Raw genomic sequence first — 23593 nt, 5'->3', positions numbered from 1 at the left:
TGAACAAAAATATCAAACACATCAGATTTGCGTTTAATAAGGTAAAGCCAGGTAAAGCGACTATAAGCATCAACGAAACTGATATAGTAATTATGACCACTGACAGAAGTCTGAGCAGGACCCCATACATCTGAAAACACAAGTTCTAAAGGATGTTTCACCTCACGACTGGACTCCGAAAAAGGAAGTTGATGACTCTTCCCCTGCTGACAAGCATCACACACTGCTACATCTTTATTACTAGACAAACTAGGAAGCTCATGACGATGCAAAATATGACGGACAATAGGTGTGGCCGGGTGACCAAGACGAGCATGCCACTGTGACGGAGAGACCCGAACTCCACTGAAAACGCGGGCGACGCCAGGATGCTCCAGACGGTAGAGGCCCTGGCACAACCGCCCACTAAGAAGAATGTCCCTCGTGCCCCGATCCTTAATAAAAAGATCAAAAGGGTGAAATTCACAAAGCACATTATTATCACGTGTGAGTTTAGGAACTGAAAGAAGATTACGGGTCACAGATGGAACTCGAAGAACATTGCGAAGCTGAAGACTCCTATTGGCATGTCTAGTGAGAAGAGATGCTTGACCAATATGAGAGATGTGCATACCTGCTCCATTGGCGGTGTGGATCTTATCGGAGCCATGATAGGGTTCACGAGTGTGAAGCTTCCCCATCTCACTGGTCAGATGCTCTGTCGCCCCAGAGTCCATGTACCAGTGTGGATTGATGGAGTAGGACTGAGTGTGTCCCTGTTGCTTCTGCGGCGCGGGACGATCAGCCATGGCGACCTGACGGGCATTGTTGCGTGTATCTTTGCCGTCATTGCCAAGACCAAGGAAGCTTCGCTGGAAGCGCTTATGACACTTGGAGGCCCAGTGCCCATCGCGGCCACAAAGCTAACACACACGTGGACCGCCAGCCCCCGGTAAGGTCGCACTAGGTGGGGGGGCCGAGGCGGGCGACGGTGGCAGCCCCAAGGGAGACCGGGGTGATGAAGAAGAGCGGCCACCCTTGGTGGCGGCGTTGGCCGAGAGGGAGCCAGTGCCCCTGGAGCGGCGTGTCTCGACCCGTTGCTCAGTGAGAAGGAGCCGAGAGAAAACCTCGTGTGCCAGCATGGGTGTCGAGTTGCCCCGCTCGTTGATGATCTCGACTAAGGCATCATACTCCTCATCAAGACCATTGACAATAAACGAGTTGAACTCGGAGTCGGTGAGGGGCTGTCCAATGGAGGCCAATGTGTCGGCGAGGCCCTTGACCTTGTTGTAGAACTCAGTGGCAGTGGAGTCAAGCTTCTGACACTCTCCAAGCTGACGACGGAGTGCAGAGACACGAGCCTGGGACTGCGCTGCGAAGGTGCGCTCAAGGATGGTCCAGGCCTCATGAGACGTCTTCGCGAAGACAACAAGTCCGGCAACTGCCGGCGAGAGCGACCCCTGGATGGAGGAGAGGTTCGCCTGGTCCTGCCCCATCCAGACGCGATGGGCCGGATTGTAGACCGGACCGTGCACGCTGTCTACCAGTGCGGGTGGGCAGGGAAGCGATCCGTCGACGTAGCCTAGCAGGTAGTGACTCCCCAAGAGCGGGAGAACCTGCGCACGCCAGAAGATGTAGTTGTCGGCGGAGAGCTTGATGGTGATGAGATGACCGAAGTGAAACGGTGGCGGCGAAGATGATCCCATCGAGGGGGCTGCCTGGGGTGCAAACACCATGGAGGCAGCCGGAGGCACCGAAGCCGATGCGGGAGGAGGCGGGACCGCAGCCAGGGCGGACGCCGCAAAGCTCGCGGCCGGGTCGGACGCCGCAAGGCCCGCGGCCGGGGCGGACGCCGCCAACCCCGCCAGCGGGGCGGTGTGATCCGCTTGCGGCAGGAGCGGCGGGACGACGCCCGCGGAGTCCGCAGCGGACGGCGGCGCCGCGGTGTGGAGCACGAGGTCGCGCCCAAGCGAGGGCGCCGGCGGCGTGGAGTAGACGGAGCCGATGCTCCTGGTCCCGATCGGAGCCGGAACGGCGACGGCATCTAGCGGGAGGTTAGGTTAACTAGCCTTCCAATCTCCTTAGGAATGGGACCTGATACCATGTTTTGGTGAATGATAAGATCAGTTAACATTGTTAGGTTGCCAAGAGATGCAGGGATATGTCCCATGAGTCTATTGAATGAGAGATCAAGCACCCTGAGACTTTGCAGGGCACCAATCTCATGGGGAATTTTCCCCGTGAGCTGGTTGTAGGTAAGGTAAAGTTCTGAAAGTGCTGATAGAGAGCTGATACTAGCTGGTATTGGACCATGAAGACTGTTGCTGCTGAGGTCTATATATGCGAGGAATGGAAGAGCCGAGAAGTTGAGCTCACCAAGCTGGCCATGGATGCCAGCATCCGGCAGGGAGATGTTGGCCACCACCCAGGGCATGCGGCGGCCATGGTGAACAGCCGTGCACATGATTCCCGTCCAGTTGCAGGGGCTGGTGTTTTCCTGCCACGAGCTCATCCGCAGTGGTGGGCTTGCAAGTGTAGCATTCCAGTGGAGGAGGGCCATGTGTTGAGACCTCAGTGAGATCCTTCCATAGCGCGCCGCATGCGCTTCTTTCAAGAGAAGAAGGCACGGCACAAACTGTAGGTAGACGTAGAAGAAAGGTGTTGAGCAAGATGGCATTTTGCTCCGTAGTGCTTGCATCTTGTGTTTTGCTGGGGGATGTGTTTCAGTATACGCTGCAGCTCTATTTAAATTTAACCAGCATGTTGTCCATTGTTATGAGGTTCTAAGTCAACCAACACACAGCTGTTGAGAAGGTGGCATGGCACTAGCAGTAGGCAGAGGCAGGACAAAGATGGTATCTTGCTGCCTAGTCTTGTTGGAATTCTATTGTTGTTAAAAACTAGAGATGTCAGTATTGAATTTTGGTCAATACAGATCCTGGACCCCAAATCTTGGTAGAAGTCTTCTGTAAAATGAGGCAGTGGCTGATACTTCTGGAATTTATAAAGACTACATTGACTGAAGAAAAGTTCAGTCAACCAAGCAGCCTCATGACCACATTGACTGAAGAAAAGTTCCAAGTTCAAGTGCTTGACCTGGTAAACCTGTACTACTATTTCTGTACGCGTTGATTGACGTGTAACATCCAACACGCCAATATGCCCTTTGTAATTTACGAGTAGTAATCAAAAGCGTGCAAATTCTTACAGTACATAGAGATGTACTATAATACAAGATGGCAGAAATGGCAGTAAACACTTGTGCACACAGTAAGTTTCACCTGGACTAAACTATCTGAGACAGGTTTTTTCAGGGCCGCTCTGAGTTCGACGTCTGATATAGCATTTTCTGTAGTAGTAGTAGTAGTGTGGTTCCGTTATCTTGTCACATGATCTAATTAATAGGCTAGATACTTGAGATCATTATGAATGTATTGCTTAACTCGTAAATTGTGTATTTGGGGCTCAATGCCATGATAATGAAGGATCGGGTCATGAACTTTGGGAACAGTTACCTTTGTTGAGCATCCGTGCCTATCATCTTCTTGTTATATGATGGACATTATCTTGAGGTTTGAAACCTTTGCTCAGCATCTCAGACAACACATAAACAAGTTCCATTTGCTCGATTGATTCCAGTAGCTGTGAATTTTTTTTAGATGAACAGGGAGGCAACCTCCCCGGCTCCATTTCTCATTGAAAAACGAAACCAGCTTGCAGTAGCTGTGAATGCCTAAGGTTGTCTCTCAACCAGTGGAACAGTTTGTTGAGCTTTTGTATGAAATGGTGCTTGCTTTTTCTTATTGTGCAGGAGGCTGAACTGGGACTATGGACTACCTACAGTACAGTGCTGCATGCATCGACCCATACTACGGTGTTGGTTTGATCTCGAGTAAATGTAAATGATCGACGCCTCGGTTTGTGCATGGACAGAACAGATTCGTTGTGTCTTTCCTCGTATACCACTATGATTCGCTGTACATCCTGTTGTTAGCATGCATGTCTGGTGGCACAAGCTGAGTTGAATTTGGATGGAGTTTTTAGGCTGAAATCGGTATCAACTTCTCTTATCAGTATTACTGAATTTGGATGGAGTTTTTAGGTTGAGATACTGGAGAAAGCAAGCACTGAATTGCCAAGGCTGGTGGTTTGGCTGAGGCTAGAGATGATGCAGAGTGGTGGTGCTTTACCACTATCTACAGTCCTCTGTTTTGTGCAGGAAGGAAGGAAGGAAGGAAGGAAGAGAGTTCTGCGCACACACAAATCTGTCAATCTACTAAAAAGAAGTGCACTTCTACCTGCACCACTCTGCTGTCCGTAGACAAACTTCTCTTCCACATATGCATTCAGTTCGACTAAGCATATGCATTCATTCAGTTGGACTAAAAATCTCGGAAACTGCAAAAAGTATATATATACCGTATCTTAAAAGTGAAAGAACATCTTCCTGCTCACCTGCTGTCAAATGGCAAGATTCATGTGCAGTAAGTACTCCCTACATTTGTATTTACTCCGCGCATTAGCTTTTCTTAAGTTAAACTTTGTATTTTTTATTAAATTTATAGAAAAAAATGTTAACATCTACAATACCAAATCAATATCATTGAATATATTTCCACATCATATATATTTTCTATTATAAATGTTTATATTATTTCTATGAACTTGATCCAACTTTCTAAAGTTTGACTTAGGACAAAGCAAATATGCAGGGTGAATGAAGACCAGGTACCAGGGCAAACATACATTAAGCCAAGTGGGGGCCTAAGCTCCTAGTCGATTTCTATTTTTCTAGTTTTGAAGCTAAATGCTTTACTGATTTAGCCCTTGTATTTTTTTTTACAAAGACAGCCAAAAGTCTATCATAGTTGGTATTCATCAAGGAAAACAATAGCCGTACAAACACCCTTGCAATACAAGGCTTTGAAGACCACAACAACCACTCACCTCTAGTAATGAGATCTAGAAACTGCTAAAAGAACATGGACTGGGGATCACCCCAAGTAGTGCAAGCTTGCACTTCACCACCAATCTAGAGGGTTGGAGAAAGCAAACCTTGCCGCAGAACCAACATAAGTAAGTGGTTAAAGTCGCCACATCAAAAACCAAGCAACTGATTCCCTTGAAAGATAAACCAATTGCCACGATCTAAGATGAACTATCAGATTTGGTAGAACCTACCCTCACCGGCCTTTCGTTAGCGTCGAATCTAACTTCGTCGAGGTAGAGAGGATGAAGAGACCAATACGTCATCTTCACCACCGCCTTGTCTATGCCTCCAGGGAAACAAAATCTAAAGGAAGCTAGGACAAAAAATAACTAAGGACTATGAACGAGGCGAGTCCTCGCACCTCTGGCCACCGATGATACTGCCAGAAGGGATAGATCGAGTTAGCAATGTGTGGAGACCCTGTTTAGCCCCTAGTTAGGAGTTCCAATACGTGAGCATGGATTTAGTTAAAAGAATTTTGTTTGTGAAAACAAGTTTATATATATTTAAAAAATATTACAAAGGCTGATAAGTTTTTTTAAATGTTAACATATACGTCAAAATATCAATGAAGATAAAAATAAAAATAAAATAAAAAGAAAAATCGGAGAAAAATAAAAAACAGGAAAAAAACACTGGACCAAAATAAATCAGAAATAAAAAAACAAATTAAACAGGGGAACTTGGCAATGGGCCTGGCCTATAGGAGTGAGGGGCAAACAAGAATTGGTCCCTCCCACTCACTTGGGTTCGCCCCTGGCAGCCCGCCCCGTCGTCGTCGTCAGTCCTCGAAGCCTCGCCGGCCGGCCGACCCCGAGCTGCTCCACACCGAGCTTCGGGCCGCGCCCCTGCCAATTGCAGCGACTGCCCTATACTCCACACAACGCCACCGACCACGCCTGCGAGCTCTGCTTTTGACAAGAAGCTAGGTGTTCTTCTCAACTTGTGGTGATTTATGCGATGTATGAAGAGAATCAGGTTGTTGCTGCTGATTTTGGTGGTTTGAGAGTCGATTTCAGGGGCAGGAAGAGGATTCAGCGGAGGAGATGGTGGGCAGGGCCATAAACATCAGCTCCCGCACACCACGTGTTCGATGAAATGCCCACAGCGCGCCGCAGCGACGTCTTCCCCTCCTCGCAGTGGCTCGCCGGTCCACGCTGCCATTCATAAATGTTGACAAGTCAGCATCTAAAAGGTTGTCCAAGAAGGTATAGCTAAATCCTGAATCTGGTTTACAATAATAGGCCATTTGTGTGTAGTTTCAAAACTTCCTTATAGGTAAAAGCATGCGTTCTTATCTACTTAGGTTACTTGTTATAGAAACTGCTGATTTCAAACACTAGCAAGTTCTCAACATGGACAAGACAAAAATGGAAATGCTATTGTTGCTCCCTGCTCCTGTCCTTAGTAAAATTAATGTAGCTGATTATCAACAGACTAGATGTTCTATGCTTCTTTCGCATCAGAGAGAATGAATGATGCTCAACAGATTGTATGTTGCCATAGTTTCCTATAGAGTTCATTTAACAGATGGCTGCAATGAAGGCTGCCAATAAAGAGCTGAAAGGTATGATGAAGACTCAGGATTGAAGATAATTTGATCTGAATCCACACCTGCTTTCATAATCCACAGGAAATGCAAGACGAGATGATGGATCTTATGGATGTGAGCAATGAAATACAAGAAACTGGACGAACTTTATTTAAAACTGATGAAATTAGGGCAGACGATGGCGGAGGCTGCGTCTGGCGACGCCCCAGGTGACGAGCCTGGCGACGAAGCCGGCGCAGTTCCCCCGTGTAGTTTAGCCGTTTCCACCACCACCGTCGTCGCGGGCCCGCCTGCTCCGCCCTTTGGCCGACGACCTGGCCGCCGTCGCCATCCCGCGCGCCCCCAGGTACGCGCCCCGCACTCGTAGTCGTCCCCCGTCCAGGCTCGGCCTTCCATGCCGGGATCCTCTCCACCCACTCGCATGGTGTCGCCTTCGACACTGCCGCGTTCCCCGCCCTCTCCGAGCCCGGCGTCGTCTGGGTCACGCCGCCATCAGCGGCTGCGTGCTTCAGTACGTCGACGGTCTCGTGCCTCATGTCCATCTTCTTTTGCCATGCTCCTGAGAAGCTTGTGGCGACCGCGGTAGGAGATTGGGTCTTCTCTGTCCCGGTAGCCAGCACGGCTGTGGCTCAGGCTATTGTCTCCGGCGGGCTCCCCGCCGGCGCCACCATGAAGCTTCTCCTCCACGCGTCTCGTGCCGATGCCGAGCTGGCCGTTTCCGCATTAAACGTGCCCACCAACCGCCCACCCACCGCGGGGCGTGGAGTAGCTACGGGAGTTACCGCTCCTAGCCTTTCGGCTAGGCGTCGCCCCCCCCCCCCCAGGTCTCTACTGCCTCCGCTGCTGCCCACTCCTACGAAACCCCCCCCCCCCCCCGTGTCAGCTGCTGGTTTGGCAACGCGCGATCTGTCCCCTCGCCACCCTCCTGTCTCTCAGAACCAGCCTGCTGCTGTCGCTGTCGGAGGGAACCCCCCTCTGTCTCCGCGCGCCGAACAAGAGGGCTTTGAAGCCGCGCCTTCAACACCTGTCGCTGTCTCGCCTACCCCGCGTCCTTCCTTCGTCCAGGCGCTGTTATCTCCCCCCTCCCCGCCCGTTCGCCATCACCCACCGCCCGTTGCACCCCTCTCCCTCGACGGGTGTTTTCGGTGTCTCTCCACACGGCACTTTGTCGTTGACTGCAGGGACCCCGTGCGCTGTCGCCGGTGCCGTCGCTCCGGCCACAAAGCAAGCTCGCGCTCCTGTCCCATGGCGCCTCCCCACCCTTGAACCGCGGGCCCCCCTCCCGCTCCCACCGCCTCCCCCGTGCCTGCGCCACCACCACCGCCACCACGCCGCGCTCCTGCCCCCACTGCCTCCCCCGTGCCTCCACCGCCACCACCCCCCCCCCCGCACCGCGCTCCCACCCCCTACCCTGGTGCTGGTCGGCACACGGCGGGGGTCCCCCCTTCCCTCCGCCCACGACGCATCAGCTCCCCAGAGGGCGGCGCCGACGAGTCCCCCCCCGCCTCCTGCGCGTGACATTTCCATCACCGCGGTTTGTGCGTCTCCGGCTCCTTCGCCGGATGACGTCGCGGCTCCTAGCCGCCCCGGGGCGCTGATGACGAACCTGGCGGCTCCGCCCCCGCCGGAGCTCATGCTGCCGCACGGGCAATCCTCCTCGAGCCGCTCGTCGCTCTCGTCCTCCACGGCCGGGAAGGAGGTCTCTTCCGGAGCCCTGTCTTTCGGCAACGACTCTGACCGTCCCACCTTCGTCGAGATCTACATGCCCGATGGAGACTACGAGGCTGCCCGCCGCCTCACCGTCATTTCCATCAAGCCGCCGTCCGCGTTCATCAACCCGACGGTGGCTGTGCAGACGGCGCTAGCACGTGACATGGGGGATCTCTCGTTCGACGTTGTCCCTTCATCGGTCGGCGTCATGTACCTGCGGTTCGCCTCGTGGGCGGACCGCGAGGCCGCCATGCGCCGTCAGCCTTTCCTCCATGAGGAGGCCCGCATCGACCTGCACCGGGAGGAGGATTTCGGGCGTGTCCCCCAACGCGCTCGTTTCTGCGTCCTCATTGCCGCCTCTGCCTTCCCTGTCGAGTTTCTCAACCCTGCGGGGATCCACACCGCCTTCTCCGGCTTTGGCAAGCTGCTCGAGGTGGACCCGCGGGTCATCTGTGGGCGCGAGCTAGCTATGGTTCGCGCCGTCGTTCTCATGGAGCGACCGCGCGATCTCCCCTCTGACGTCTGGCCGTGGGGTGGACGCTGGGGGGCTCGCGTCGTCTCCATCGAAGCCATCATGTTCTGGGACATGGCTGAGTCGTTCGGCGAAGACGGCGAGTACATCCCCTTTTTCTCCGAGGGGCCGCCTCCGTTCTCCCATAACCAGCCCCCCCCCCCTCCTCGGCCGCCCTGCGCAGCACTCTCTGGGCATCGGGGCGGTGCTGGCGGAGCACCGTGGGCGGGGTGGTGGCGGGGGGCAGCTGGCCTCCCTCCTCTGCGTCCTGAACGCTCCCCCCCTCCCCGGGCACGGCAATACGGGTGGCCTCTGTGCCTGGAGCCCGCCCACCCCTCCATCCTCCCCCGCCAGCTCCGGGCGTGGTCGCTCGTCTGTGGTCATCGTTGAGCTCGACGACGACGATGATGACGCTGATGACGACAAAGGTGCCGCGGCCTCTCTTGAGCTGGGAGTGCAATGCCGCAGCCACTGTCTCGCCCTCCTCGAGCCCACCACCTTTGTCAGCATTGAGGAGAAGGCAGTGAAGCGTAAGGCGCTGAAAGAGGCCCTCCTCGGCTGCTCTCCTCGGCTCCGAGGCAAAGCCATCTGTAACCAGGTGGTCGAGGCCGTGGTTCGCCCCCTTGGGAAAAAGGCGGTGGCAGAGCTTCGTTCTGCTGCGGCCATTCCGGCTGCCCCGGTGCGACGTCCTGATGATGTGTAGTCTCCTCCGGCTTGCTTGTATTGCCCCGAGCACCGTCGCTGTTGTTGTTATTTCGCCCCGCCTGTTTGGGAGGCTTGTATCGGTCCTTCCTTCTGCTTGTGCTCGGGTGCAGCCGCTGTGTCTCCATGGCTAGCCCCCCTGTGTCAAACGTTCCCTTCTTTCCTGGAATGTGCAAGGTTTAGGCGATCCTGACAAATGCGCCCGTATCCGGGCGGCTGTCGAATCTACCAACCCTTGTATCGCTTGTTTTCAGGAGACGAAGCTCGCTCACCTCGACCCTTTCAAACTGGCCTCTTTTCTCCCGGGGCGCCTCTCGGCTTTCGCCGTCAAGAATGCCGACGGGAGCCGCGGGGGGATTGTTACGGCCTGGGATCCCCGCCTCTTTGACCTGCTCTCCTCCGCCCCCTCTAATTACTCTCTAACCACGGTCCTGCGCTCGGTCTCCATAGACCTCTCTTTCACTCTTACGAACGTTTACGCTCCTGCTGATCACTCCTACACGCAGGCCTTGGTCGAGGATCTAGAGGTGGTGGCCGCCTCTATCTCGCGCCCCTGGCTTGCTTTAGGTGACTTCAACCTCATTCGGAGACCGAGCGAGAAAAATAACGATCGTTTCGACGCCGCCCGGGCGGCGACCTTTAACGCCATGATCAATGGCTTTGGGTGGCTTGAGCTGCCGCTCTCCGACCGTCTCTTCACCTGGACCAACAAACGACCCCCCCACCCACTCTCGCTCGCCTCGATAGGGTTTTTTTCGACTCCGGGTGGGATGCCCTTTTCCCGGACTCCTCTCTCTGCTCTCGCCCCCGCACGACCAGTGACCATGTCCCTCTGGTCGTCTCGATCGCGTCAAAAATCCCAGCCTCCACCCGCTTCTTCTTCGAGACTGCCTGGCTAACTAACCCCCTCTTCCTCCCTTCCACTCTGGAAGCGGCAGAACGCGGTGGTGTTCAGACGGGAAGCGCCTTCCCTGGCCACCACTTTGAAGGCCTGCCGTGACGACGCCATCCTCTGGCGCGGCCGGTTTCGCTCTACGGAACGTGGTCATGTTGATGCATGGCTGCTGGCCCTGCGCGGATAGATCTCAACAGTTGCATGTAACATAGTAGATAGGGGTTCGCCCCCTGCCTCCTCCCCTCTGCTGCCTCCCCGGCATTTGTAGCAAAAAAAAAATACAAGAAACTCTTGGTAGAAGCTACAATGTTCCAGATGACATTGATGAGGAGGAACTTATTTTTAGTTGGCTATTCTTAGATGACTCAAACATCAGGTATTATGACCTTAAAGTTATTGAATCAACTAGTTCCCCTTACAGTGGTAACCAGCCAGGAACCACTCATCAATTTAAATTCTGTAGTTGAAGTCAATCCAGCAAACTCTTAGTTTTTATCGGTTCTTAGGTCCATGATTTTACCTGAAACGTTTTGGCACTTTTGTCATAAGCCCTGTACAGACAAGACAGTTCTCTGTTTGCTGCGCTCATTTTGTACCATGAAAAATGCAGAACTTGATGCTTTGGAAGCTGATGAACTTGATGCTTTGGAAGCTGATTGAAGCAGGATCTCGATTTTGAGCTTCTTACCTGCTGCACCAAGTGGTCATGCAGCAGTCATGGCAAACTGGCAGCAGGTAGCTAGGTATGACAATTGCGAGACTGACTAGTTTCTGTGATGTTGGTTATGGTGTTGATTTCCTGTGCGTGATGTTGTAGAAGGGTTTCTTTATCTCGTCACATGATCTAAATGGCAGGCTAGATACCTGCGATCATTATATATGGGAGTATTTCCTAACCTATGAATTGTGTATTTCGGGTTTAATTTCATGGCAAGTACCTACATTGTTGGTGACTTGGTGTGAACAACTGAGCATATCCTAGCTTGATATTATTGGCAAAAACAACTCACCGGTGGACATGCAAATCACTTTAATGCCAAACATGTGCTATATTATGGATTCGATCCTGAGATTTTCAAACAATTTCCATTGTCTCGGTCCTATAATACCACATCACATATTGTGCTTCATTTCAGTTTCAGTGAACGTCTATGCTTGTGTCTCAACCAGTAGACTAACTCTTTGTGCTTGCTTTCCTCTTCTTGTGCAGGAGGATGAACTAGGACTGCCTGCAGTGCCGCACACGTCAATTCGCATCTAAAACTAACAAAAACAAGCTATGGTGTAGGTTTGATCTTGATGTAAATGGTCGGCGCTTTTTGTTTGTGCATGGGCAAATTAGTTGTATTTTTCCTCATATATCACTGCCAGTTGCTGAACAATGATAAATAGAGCTGTTCTCTGTACGGCTGTACATCTTGTTCTTAGTATGTCTGTGATTTCTCGCGAAAAAAGTATTTGTGTGATTACAGTAGGTGAGTTGAATTTTTTGGTGAACCGGTACTTACTTTTCTGGTAAAAAGAGTATGGAATATATTCATGCGAAACTCTTCATGTCAATGATTGCAGTAGCTTAGCTCTCACTGTTGTCTATCACCTGGGGCTTTTCATATCATCTCATCGCATCGGTTGTTAAGTTTTTATTAGGCATGAAAAAAAAGGTTGTATCTTTGTTTCATTTCAATCTCACCAATCAATGTTTGAAATTTAGTGTAGTAGTAAATTATTTGTTGTTCCATCTGAAGGACAAGGACTACATACTTCTGGATACAATGCTCCATCATAAGGATAAGGATTTCATACTCTTGCCATACAGCCCCACGTAAGTTCTTTTGCTTAGTCCTATGGCAATTTTCCTTTTTTATGCACCTAGCTTCGTGTGTTTACATTTATTTGTTCTTGTTTACGCATCGACCACTTACAGTGAGTCATGAACTCATCCCGAGGCATAGGGAGGGAAAAGAATCAGTGGACACTCAGGATATTTGCTCTGTGTAAACCATTGCAGATTTTTTTGCTTTGGTCTCCTCTTTATTTAAACAGCTCATTAGCTCAACTAGCTTCACGGACGTGCCATCCCACGTCCCCTGACCATGCCTCAAGTTGTAAGCCGCTACTCGTGCCATCCCACCAGGCGATCGTAATAGCATGCAACTACTGATCCGACCATGCAGTGAACATGCTCACGCTGCATGGACCGGTTATTGTTTTTGCTAGAAATAAAACATAGGAGATGACACAAGATGCTTACAGACTTCAACATGTATAGATGGTATATGATTGACTCGAGGAAAAACATAAACCTTAATCGGCTTCCGCAATGATAGAACTTGGCTTCTCACTAAAATTCAGATCATATATCAACATGCATCACTCCCTTGCTGTAATGTAAGCGAGTCAAAAGGCACAGGGCAGGAACTAGAAGAGGGTCGCTGGATGAGTGTTTGGTATGCCTCCCGCATGGTTGGCCTTGCTCGTGGAGAAGATTCCAAGCAAGAAAAGGCCAGTTCGATGAGCACAGCTAAGCTATTCGCTTCTGTTGTTGTTGGTGTTCTCGGCCGTTGGTCTAGAATATCTTTCACCGGCATAGCTTGTTCCCCACTCGAAAAACTACCGTCTAACAGATCCCTTGGATGCTTCCCCATCACTAGCTCTAGCACAACCACACCAAAGCTATAGACATCACATTTCTCCGTCACAGCAGATGTGTACGAGAGTTCTGCACAGAATCAAAACATCAGAATTAGGAATAAATGGATAGAGATAAATGCTTCTGATGTGAGAAGGAAGAGTACATACCAGGAGCTATGTAGCCATACGTCCCTGCTAGTGCACTCCAGTTTGATGAATCGGGCTTAAGAATCCTTGCTGTGCCGAAATCCGAGACAAAAGCCTTGAAGGTTGTATCAAGCAAGATGTTGTTGCTGGTGATATCTCGATGGATTATAGGTGGACTGCATTCATGATGCAAATAAGATATTGCTTGAGCCACATCAGTTGCAAGAGCAATTCTCTTCTTCCAATCTAATTCCTTTGCTAGCTCCTGATTTTCCAATATTCCGTGGAGGCTTCCCTGCTGAATGTAGTCGTAGACTAGAAACTTATACACTGGATGGGAGCAGAATCCATACATTTTGACAATGCTTCGTTGTCGGATCTGTGATAAGATTTCCATTTCACTTCGAAATCTTCTTTCATCATCCAACTCTTCTTCAGTCTGATGAAGCTTCTTCACAGCAACTAGTTGCCCGTCTTGGAGTTGACCCTTATAGACTTTGCCGTATCCTCCTGTTCCAACGATGTACTTATCGTCGAAGTCTTCTGTTGCCCTTACAATGTCGTCAAATACTAATCTTCCATCAAAATTCCAAACGTAGAATAGGTCCCTTCCTTCAGTAGTAACACTTTCTTGAGGTTTTCTCATGTTACGATTAAGCATTATTTTGACAACAATGGCAACAACAATGCTGAAACCCACCACAAGAAGAATTGACAAAAGCAAACCAACCATCTTCCGTTTATGATTACCAGATACTTGGGTTGAATAACAAGGTGGCAGGCTAGAGAGGTTACCACACAGACCTTTATTCGGAAGAAACCAACTTGCTGAAGCATTTTGGAGTAGCCGTGTTGTTGGGATCAGTCCTTCCAAGTCATTATAGGACACATCGAGTGTTGAAAGGCTCACCATGCTTGCAAAGGAGGATGGAATGCTGCCATTGAACTGATTATGTGATAAATTCAGAAATTCTAGCATCTGCAGGTTCCCAAGTTGCCGTGGCAACACACCACTGAGGTTATTGTTGCTCACATCTAACATGATTTGCAGGACTGCTAAATTTCCAATCGCACTGGGCAAACTCCCACTGAAGTTGTTGTTGTTGATCTTCAGGGACTGTAGTTTCGTGCATGCCCCTAGTTCCTCAGGTATCAATCCACTCAGTCTGTTCCCAGATATATCAAGGACTCCTAGATTGCTTAGCTTTTTTATTTGTGTAGGTATGGATCCAGATAATTGGTTTGATGATATGTTCATTTTATAGAGATTTGCTAAACTACAGATTTTTGGTGGAATCTCACCACTGAGATCATTAGACTGGAGTGATAGTACTACTAGGTTGGACAATTTAGAAAGCGTTGGAGGTATGGAACCATTGATCATATTATTTGCTAGATTTAGTGTCGTTAGTTGGGTACATGCACCTAGGTTCGGTGAGATTTTCCCAGAGAGCCTATTCGATGATAAGCCCATCTTTTTGAGTTGTGGGTACACACCAAAATGCTGAGATATATCGCCTGTTAGTTGGTTTGACTCAAGGTGAAGTCGAACCAAACTCGTACATGTCTTTAAACTACTTGGAATGGGGCTATTGAACATATTAGAATCAACACTAAGAAGTTGAAGTCTGCCACCTGAACATATATTTGCAGGTAAAGGCCCTGAGAGTGAGTTGTTAGATAGCCCAAGTTCGACAAGGCCTATGAGATCTCCAAATTCTTGAGGAAGGGAACCTGATAATTTGTTATCGTAGATGTACAGCTGTTGGATGCTTTTCAACTTCCCAAAAGTTTTTGGTATTGATCCCAAAATTTGGTTCTGATACAAGTCTAAATGTTTGAGATTCATCAGATTGCCAATTTCCTCGGGAATGGAACCGGTTATCAGATTTTCAAAGAGGTGTAGCACTTCAAGCTTGGTTATATTTCCTAAGCTGCCAGGAATTGAGCCAGATATTTGGTTGTTGGACAAGTCCAACTCTTGGAGATTCATCAGATTTCCCACCTGTAAAGGTATCGAACCTGTGATTTTATTTGTATATAGAGCAAGTTCATTGAGCATAGTGAGGTTGCCTAGCTCCGGGGGCATTGAACCTATTATTTGATTTTTGTAGAGACCAAGTTGATTTAGCATAGCGAGGTTGCCTAGTTCTGAAGGTATTGGGCCTGTGATTTGATTTTCTTCGAGAAAAAGCTCATTCATCTTAGTGAGATTGGTTATGGAGATTGGAATTGGACCTGAAAAACTATTTGAACTAAGGTCAAGTCTTTGCAAATGCACTAGCCCGCCTAGTTCCTGGGGTATAGGCCCTGAAAGTTGATTATCATAGAGGTACAAAGTATTTAGTTGGGTCAGATTTCCAAGGGTTTTTGGTATCATGCCGCTTAAGTTGCTGTTGCTTAGCTGTAGGATTTGCAGGTTGACAAGCCTTCCAACCTCGCCAGGAATGGAGCCTGATAGCATGGTTTGGTGAATGAAAAGACTAGTTAACATTGTTAGGTTACCCAGAGACGCTGGGATATGTCCTGTGAGTCTGTTAAATGCGAGACCAAGCTGCTCAAGACTTTGCAGGTCACCAATCTCATAGGGGATTTTCCCAGTGAGCTGGTTGTAGGAAAGGTAAAGTTTCGAAAGTGCTGACAAGGAGCTGATACTAGCGGGTATTGCACCATGGAGACTGTTGTTAGTAAGGTCGATGTATGTGAAGAATGGAAGAGCCGAGAAGTTGAGCTCACCAAGCTTGCCAATGATGCTAGCATTCGGCAGGGAGATGTTGGTCACCACTCGGGGCATGCGGCGGCCATGGCGAATGGCCGAGCACATGATGCCCGTCCAGTTGCACGGGCTGGTGTTTTCCCGCCAGGAGGTCATCTGGGGCGGTGGGCTTGCAAGTGTAGCCTTCCAGCGGAGGAGGGCCATGTGCTGAGACCTCATTGAGACCCCTCCATGGTGCGCCGCATGTGCTTCTTCCAAGAGAAGAAGGCACGGCGCAAGCAGTAGGCAGAAGAGGTAGAAGAAAGGTGTTGAGCAAGATGGCATCTTGAGGCGTAGTGTTTGCATCTTGTGTTTGGTCGGGGGATGTGATTGAGTTATTTTGTGCACACTGCAACCCCTATTTATATTCAGTGCACACCGCGTAGTGTCGGTCAGTCAACACACATTAGTTGAGTCGAAGCTGCTGCTGCTGCTAACATTCATGTGCGCGTCAGCTAGCAAGGTGAGCGTCCTTCATTCTGCCGGTCTGCGCCACCTTCATTCTGCATGCAAAGACCAGACCATAAACCTCGCTCAAGTCTTCGTCCTTTGTACACACAAGACTTCAAGAGAGTGTATGATATCATGTACGTAACGTGTCTCCTGCACTTTAATTATGAGCCACAGCTTCTAACCAATTATGAGCATCACATGTTATTTGGTCTAATATGCCATCTAGATTAGAGAATCTGACCTAAAAAAAACTCAACCATTTCGCTCTTTCCATGTAGACCAAGCGACCAACACGACCATTGTGTTCAGCTTCTTCCGCTTGCTGCGAGAACCTTAAGCTTTGTTTTCATTTTCTGTTCAAATGATGTTTTATTTCTGGACGTGTTAGTTTTGATGTCCTGTAAAAGATATTAAAAGACAACAAGCAAAGTATTCATGTATAATTTAGAAGTTGTGGTAATCGTATGAAGGCAAAATCAAGAAGCGCGCAGCGCGCAACAGAGGTTTAATAGGCCACAATAAAGATGCCACTCTATGTTCTTGTATCCGAAATGATAAAGATATACCATAATTGTTTGGGTGAACCAGCGTAGTGGATTGATCAGATAATAATTATTTTAAAAAATACAATATTATTTATAGGGAACGTAATTTTATGAATATTAGCCAGGTGTTTATATTGCACATCTGAAGTGTTGTGCACACAACACACTATTACAAAGCGAACACAACAATTTTTATGAATTACGTCAGACGACACAGACCAGTGGCCCCCTGCGTGACAGTCTATGCCCATAGAGCAACCATGATAGTAATACTCATGCATGTTTAATTGTTTATATCTATCATGTGTACTCAACTTTTTGTCAAATACAAGTTCATATATAGCGTGGATTTGGAGCATGTATGCAATCATGCATACAGGAGAGAAGACCAGATGGAGCGGGACTGCAGGAGGGACGTGTGATGAGATGTGAGCCCAGTTGTACTCCTCGGCGACGACGAACGGTGGGATGGATGCCCAACTTTGATTGACACCCGTGAAGTCTTGGCCTTTTTCATACTACTAGGTTCTGTTTCAAAATAATTGAAGGAAACGCAGGCAGCAATGCGATGAAGATGAAGTTTCCCCGGCCTCACATACTATACTTCCCATGTACACAGGCCGCACGTACATCTTGCTCACACACGATGACGACGATGATGATGATTATGATGATTATGACGACGACTACGGCGAAAGTGTCACGTACGTCTTGCTGTCACACACGCCATTCTCGATCTCCTCCATTGATTCTGCACTGCACGTCCCTGGGTGCTGCTGCATGCATGTGAAGAAGACCAGACCGTGAACCACGCCCAAGTCTTGGCCCTCTTCACACAACAAGAAGATTTTCCATAAATGAGCGCGTCCTACACTCGGTGCACTACTGAATCGTCGTACACGATGAGATGACATATTCATACGATGAGACATGCACGCCGCGTCAGGCGCCGCAATGCAAGACCAGAGCATTGAGCCCTTTTTCACACGATCCAGCACCAAATACTGCCACATGCACTTCAACATGTTAACTGACGAAGCTGCGTCTAGGCGGAGGGAAATTCAATACATCCAGAACCTCTTAGAACAAGTTTTTTTAGGGGAACCTCTTAGAGCAAGTGTAAATTTACTGGGTTCAGCGTGAGCAAGCAAGTAGAGGCTGCGGCATGGAGACCCTAACACCATGTTCTTCCACAGGCCCGCCACAGCCTGTACGAAGTGAAACTTCATTTTTCAATAAATGACATTTACATTCGATCGATAAATTGAGGTGATACAGCTGTACTGGACGAAATGCTTGACCTCTATAGAACACGATGCACATAGCCAACACAACTATAAATTAAAAAAAATTGTTTTGCGGCAATAATCATAAAAATCAGCCTAAGATGGGGTAGATCCTATCTGAAGATATTACACAACCATCTATGATGGGAGAAAATCTCCCTGGCCGTATGCCAGGTCAGGAAGAATGCTCATGCAGGAGGAGGCGTCCAGGCTAGCCCGATGTTCCTTTTAGCACTTTTTTATTCCAATTTTTAGCATATTTTGTTTTCATATTTTGGTTTAGCTATTTTATCTTTTCTCACTAGTGCAATTAATTCCTACACAAACAGTTTATACACCCGCCGCCGACACTGTTCGAATGGTCGTCTTGCAAAGGTGCAATAGGGAGGTCCATCCCACACGACACAGAAAAACAGTGTGTGATAGTGCTCAAGGACGCAGACGTTCTGGCAAAAGAAACATATGTGATGCGCCAACCTACCATCCGGTGTGCAAAATCGATGATGATGCTCAGACCATTCTCGATCTCCTCCATTGATTCTGCACTGGACCCTCGGTGCTGCTGCATGCATGTGATGAAGATGACCGTGAACTACGCTTAAGTATTGGCCCTCTTCTCACACGTCACGGACTTTCCATCAATGAGCGCGTGCTACACACGGTGCACTACTGAATCGTCGTACATGATGAGATGATATGTACGATGAGACATGCCGCATCAGGCGCCACAATGCAAGACCAGCACATTGATCCCTTTTCACACCATCTAGCACCAAATACTGACACATGCACTTCAACAGGTTAACTGACGAAGCTGCGTCTCGGCGGAGGGAAATTCGATAGATGCATAACCTCTTAGAGCAACTCCAACGGGGCGACTCAAATGGACGCGCGCTTTGTCCGCTTTTTGTCCATTTGGATCGGTCAGGCGGACGTGCGTGTCCGCATTTTAAAATGGGTCAGCTTGACCGCCCAACGGAAATGTCGACCCAAATGTGCCGCCGTGGAAAAATAATAATAAGTTGCATGAAATAAACATAATTAAACATAAAATGGCCGGTCAAACGCCGGTCAAAGTCCACCTAAATCTAATAAACATTAAATAAAACATTAAAAAAGTCTGCGCCCGCCTACTGCCGCCCGGCACGCTGCCCTAGACGTCGTCTGCCCACCCGAACGCCGCCTGGTACGCTGCCAGGGCAGCCTCCTCCGGCGTCTGCTGGGGCGGCGGCATTGCGGCAAGCCGCGCGCGCTCCTCCTCCTCCTCCTCGAGCCGGAGCGCCTCCGCGTCGCGTTGGAGCATGGCGTCGTAGCGCATCTTCTCCTCGCCGTCGACCTGCTCCTGGCGGAGACAGTGCTCCTTCCATCGCTCGAGGTGGGCCGCCTCCTCCTCCGGCGTCGCGGCGAACTGGACGGGAGGCGCGCTCAACCACTCGCGGTACTGACCCGTCCACGAGTAGGCCTCCTCCCGCCAAGTGGGTGGAGGCGGGGAGCGCTTACGCGTCGGCTCCGACTTCGGCTCCGGCTTGGGCTGGACGTGCGGTGACGGTGGCGGTGGCGGCACGAAGAGCGGGGTGTGGACAGAGTCCCCCGCTGCCGACAGGGCAAGGGCTTGCTCCAGCCCATCCCAGTGCGCGTCCTCCTCGAGGCGGCTAGCCTCCAGCGCGTGCTGCAGGGCCTCTTCGAGGGCGGCTTGGTACTCTGCCTACACCACCATGTCCTCCGGCTCTACCTGCGGGGGCGGCGGTGGGAACGGCGGCGGGACGGCGTCAATACCCGAGCGCCGTTGCTCCTCGTGTTCGAGGGCGAACCACGCCTCCCAGTTGGGGGAGTCGGCGGCGTACTCTGGCAGCCGAGACTGCTCCGGCGTGAGCTGCGTGCGGCGCCTGCGCACCTCGTTGTCGTGCGCCCGTTGGGTACGAGGAACCGCCGGCACCGGGATCCGCTGCGGTTCCAGATGCCAACGGTGCGGCAACGTGACATCGGGATACGACAATGGCTGCTTGTACTCCCAGTGCCACCGCGCTTGGTGCACCGGGATGTGCAGGCGCCGGCGACCAGGGCGGAAACCGGGAGGGGGAAGGGGAGCACGGGAGGACGAGGCGCCGGGGGTGCCCTTGCTCTTGCCCTTGCCATTGCTGCTGCCGAAGAGTCCCATGGCTAGGGTTTGCGGTCACCAGCGAGGAAGCAAAGGGAGTGGTGGTGGGGGGGGGGGGGGGGGGCAGATGTGGACGGGAGAAGTGGATGAGGCCGACCCCGCCGCACACATGGTAAAAAAAAGACGCTTCCATTGGCTGACGCGTGGGCCCGCGGTCGGTGGTCGTCATAAATAAGACGACCGGTGGCGGTTGGACGGCCGCCAGGTGGGGACGCGGTGGACGGTGAGGAGACGCGCGGCGTGTCCACGCCAACGCATTCCAGACGCAATTTTGGGCCGGAAATCGGTCGGCGCGGACGCCAGACGGACACGATTTGAGTTTGGATCGGCGCGTCGGGCCGCCACTTTTGTCCGTGCGACCCAAACGGACGCGGGCGGACGAAATGGGTCGCCCAGTGGAGTTGCTCTTAGAGCAAGTGGAAATTAACTGGGTTCAGCGTGGGCACGGTTTCGGTAAAATTAAAAACGATGGCCACCAAAAGAAACCAGAGAAGACTTAAAAACCAAATAGAAACAGGGGAAACAGCTGTTTGGATTTGGCCGAGCTCTGCTTCCCACCACCGAGATTGCAGCGACTGCCGTCTGCCTCGCCGGCTAGCGCCACCGACATCCATCGAGTTCGCCATGCCACCGCCAGCTCCCAGTGCTCACCCTCCGCCTCAGGTTAGTAGTTGTTGTGTTGCTGCTGCCATCTCTCGGCCTAATAAATCCTGCAACCTCTGTTGATTGATGCGATGAATGAGGAGAATTTGGTGGTTGCCGCTGATTTCGGTGGTTTGAGCGTCCATTTTAGGGAGAAGACTCAAAATTTGGAGGGAGTCGACCAGGGCCACAAACATGTAACACCCCCTATATGGGCTGTCACCATGTGGTTTGTACCTGTGTGTGGGCTACAAGATGGGCCAAGGGATATCCGTGTGTGGGCCTAGTGAGAGGAGTATATGTATCACGTTGTAACACCAAAGGGATCCAGGTTGCAGATGAATGAACTCTGAAGATTTTCTCACCTCCCGTTCTCTTGTTCCTCAGTCCCTTCTCTGATTCCTCACCCTAATTCTCCTCGAATTATCCCAAACTACCATGGTACTCAGGTGATTTGTCCGATCTCGATCCATTCCACGATCGGGTCGTGACAATTTGGTAATCAGAGCCCCAAAATTTCCTCAAAAATTTGCTTTCGCTGTGTGTTCCTCAACTCTCTCACCAGATCCGTAACATCCACTGCCCTGGATGTGCTTTGCTTCGGTGAATCGCAGAAAATCCCTGTGCTAGGTTGGATCTGCTTGGAGTGGAGCAACAGCACCATCCAAACCCTCAGTGCATAGCCAGGAAAACAATCACCACCCTTCCTGCCTACCAGGTGTTCGACAAAATGACGAGCCAGCAAGAGATGTTCACTGGTGGTGTTCTCCGCATCATTGTGCACCATGTGTACTACCCGGTCAATGAGGAGACATTGCAACAGGTGTTTACAGCGTATGGCGTGGTGAAGATCTCCGTGTTCCCGAAAATCCACCATGTGGAGGCGGTGGTTCAAGTTCGATCAAGAAGCGGGGCAGCGCGTGCTCTCGCCATGCATGGCCGGTGCATCTACGAGCGTGCATGCCTCCTTGACATCCAGGACGTGTCGCCGGAGTACAAGCTACACTTGTGCTCGCTGCTCGAGCAGAAGCAGACCGCAACAGTGGCCAAGTACACGGCGACATTCTGGGAATGCGTACAACACATACTGGATATCAACCCAAACCTGAGCATCAAGAGCTTCATCCACCAGTACATCGAGGGCTTGCGGGAAGATATCCAAGATGCCGTGCGGTCGCGATCTCCATCAAGCATCACTGCTGCTTCGTCCCTTGCCCGGATAAGAGAGGATGAAATCGCCGAGGAGGAAGCGATGGCTACGAAGAAACTTGACGATGACCATGGAGTTCACGTCCTCATGCCTACAGTGATAGTAACGGACGTCTTCCCCGAGCTCGCGGCCCCAGGAGAGTGCGGTGCAGACCATGGCGTCATTGCCATTGACAATAGTAGCCTTGCTGCACCGATGCCTACCACATTTTCGATGGAGTGTCCGAGTCATGAAGCCAGCTTTGACATCTTCGCCGAACCTACATGCTCTGTTGTGTGCGATATGACCATCGTCATTGACATCGCCAGTGTGAGGGTACCAACGCCTGCTACCTGCTCGACGGATGTTATGACCCATGGCGAGGCCAACAGTTCCGTGGCGAGGCCCCTGGTCGTGGCGAGTATGACCCCATTCCCCCCAACTCCTCCAGAGGTCACGCCAATGCCAGCGCGACGACCATGTTCCATCCTCGAGCTGGACATCATGGTGCTGACAAGGTGTTCGACCCTATGCTTGATTGACAACATTGGCGTGCAGACAGCCGCCTTCCAACTGGATGTGACTCCGAACAACAAAGAAACAAGAGCATATGCTCAGGCCATCGCCATGGCCTTCATTCATCCCCGAGCACCCAAGTTCAGCTGGCAGTGGCATCGCTGAGCCACCACTGACTGCCGCCAGCCTCAGCCTACGGCATGGTAGAATATTCTGTGAGTCGACTACATGTCTTGCTCTGATTTTATCCTGGGTCCTCTCTATGTTGGATGTGAATATCTCCTCTGATAGTCTGAATCTGGTTGAAGAAAGAGTCGACAACATTATTGGTCATCATGCATTGAAGTCACAGTTACTAGACTTCCTGTGTGAATGTTTGATAGCTTCTGGTTCAAACACAGTATCAGGTTCCACAAAAATTGTACCAACAGCACGTGAGGCTATTTGGTATCCAGCTCATGCAGTTGACACTATGTCCCTTGGTGCACACCAATTTTCGTCTCCTTTAACTAGCCCATGGAGACAAGGTCACTCAAAGTTGGATGTTACGTTCTGGATGCTTACATGGTGGTCACATACTCATTATGTGCAGCCACCCAGTACTATTTTTAAAGCTCACAATCATTTTCTTGTTACCAGCTTGTCTCAATGGAGCTCTGTGATAGGAGATTCAAATTCCATCTTTGCAATTCAAGATGTGGAACAGGGGGTGCTTCCTATGGTAACAAGTTCAGCTACCAGACTATGGGACCCAGGAATCTTTGATGTTCAGTGCCTCAGCGCTATTAAGTTTCTTTCAACCACATGGGTGCCATGCTTATTTGTTCCTGCTACGAAAGATTATCTTAGTCATGGACTTGAGCTTTCAGCTGCAACACAGCAGGATCCTAGAATTCGACACTTTATTCTTCTACCTTGCTGCTTCTTGGAAA

At 50.5% G+C, this 23593-nt stretch overlaps 1 protein-coding gene, 1 long non-coding RNA gene and 1 pseudogene across 2 annotated transcripts; 1 reads left to right on the top strand and 2 right to left on the bottom strand.

Moving 5' to 3' along the window:
- LOC123102693 (probable leucine-rich repeat receptor-like protein kinase At1g35710) overlaps window positions 1–2656 on the bottom strand; it is a 35843-nt pseudogene extending 33187 nt beyond the window's left edge.
- Window positions 2657–5693: 3037 nt separating this feature from the next.
- Window positions 5694–11833, top strand: LOC123102757 (uncharacterized). Its single transcript, XR_006449287.1, has 4 exons — window positions 5694–5898; window positions 5989–6177; window positions 10950–11082; window positions 11550–11833. It is a non-coding gene; the product is annotated as an uncharacterized lncRNA (long non-coding RNA).
- A 490-nt stretch (window positions 11834–12323) lies between these two features.
- LOC123083446 (probable leucine-rich repeat receptor-like protein kinase At1g35710) lies at window positions 12324–16189 on the bottom strand. Its single transcript, XM_044505494.1, has 2 exons — window positions 13139–16189; window positions 12324–13058 (listed from the first exon to the last, which is right to left on the bottom strand). Exons 1-2 carry the CDS (start codon window positions 16176–16178, stop codon window positions 12700–12702), a joined length of 3399 nt encoding a protein of 1132 aa, XP_044361429.1. The 5' UTR covers window positions 16179–16189; the 3' UTR covers window positions 12324–12699.
- Between the last annotated feature and the right edge of the window lie 7404 nt (window positions 16190–23593).

The sequence above is a fragment of the Triticum aestivum genome, chromosome 1B (assembly GCF_018294505.1).
Source record: "Triticum aestivum cultivar Chinese Spring chromosome 1B, IWGSC CS RefSeq v2.1, whole genome shotgun sequence".
NCBI classification, from domain to species: Eukaryota; Viridiplantae; Streptophyta; class Magnoliopsida; order Poales; family Poaceae; genus Triticum; species Triticum aestivum.
This window is presented reverse-complemented; position numbering and strand designations above follow the sequence as displayed.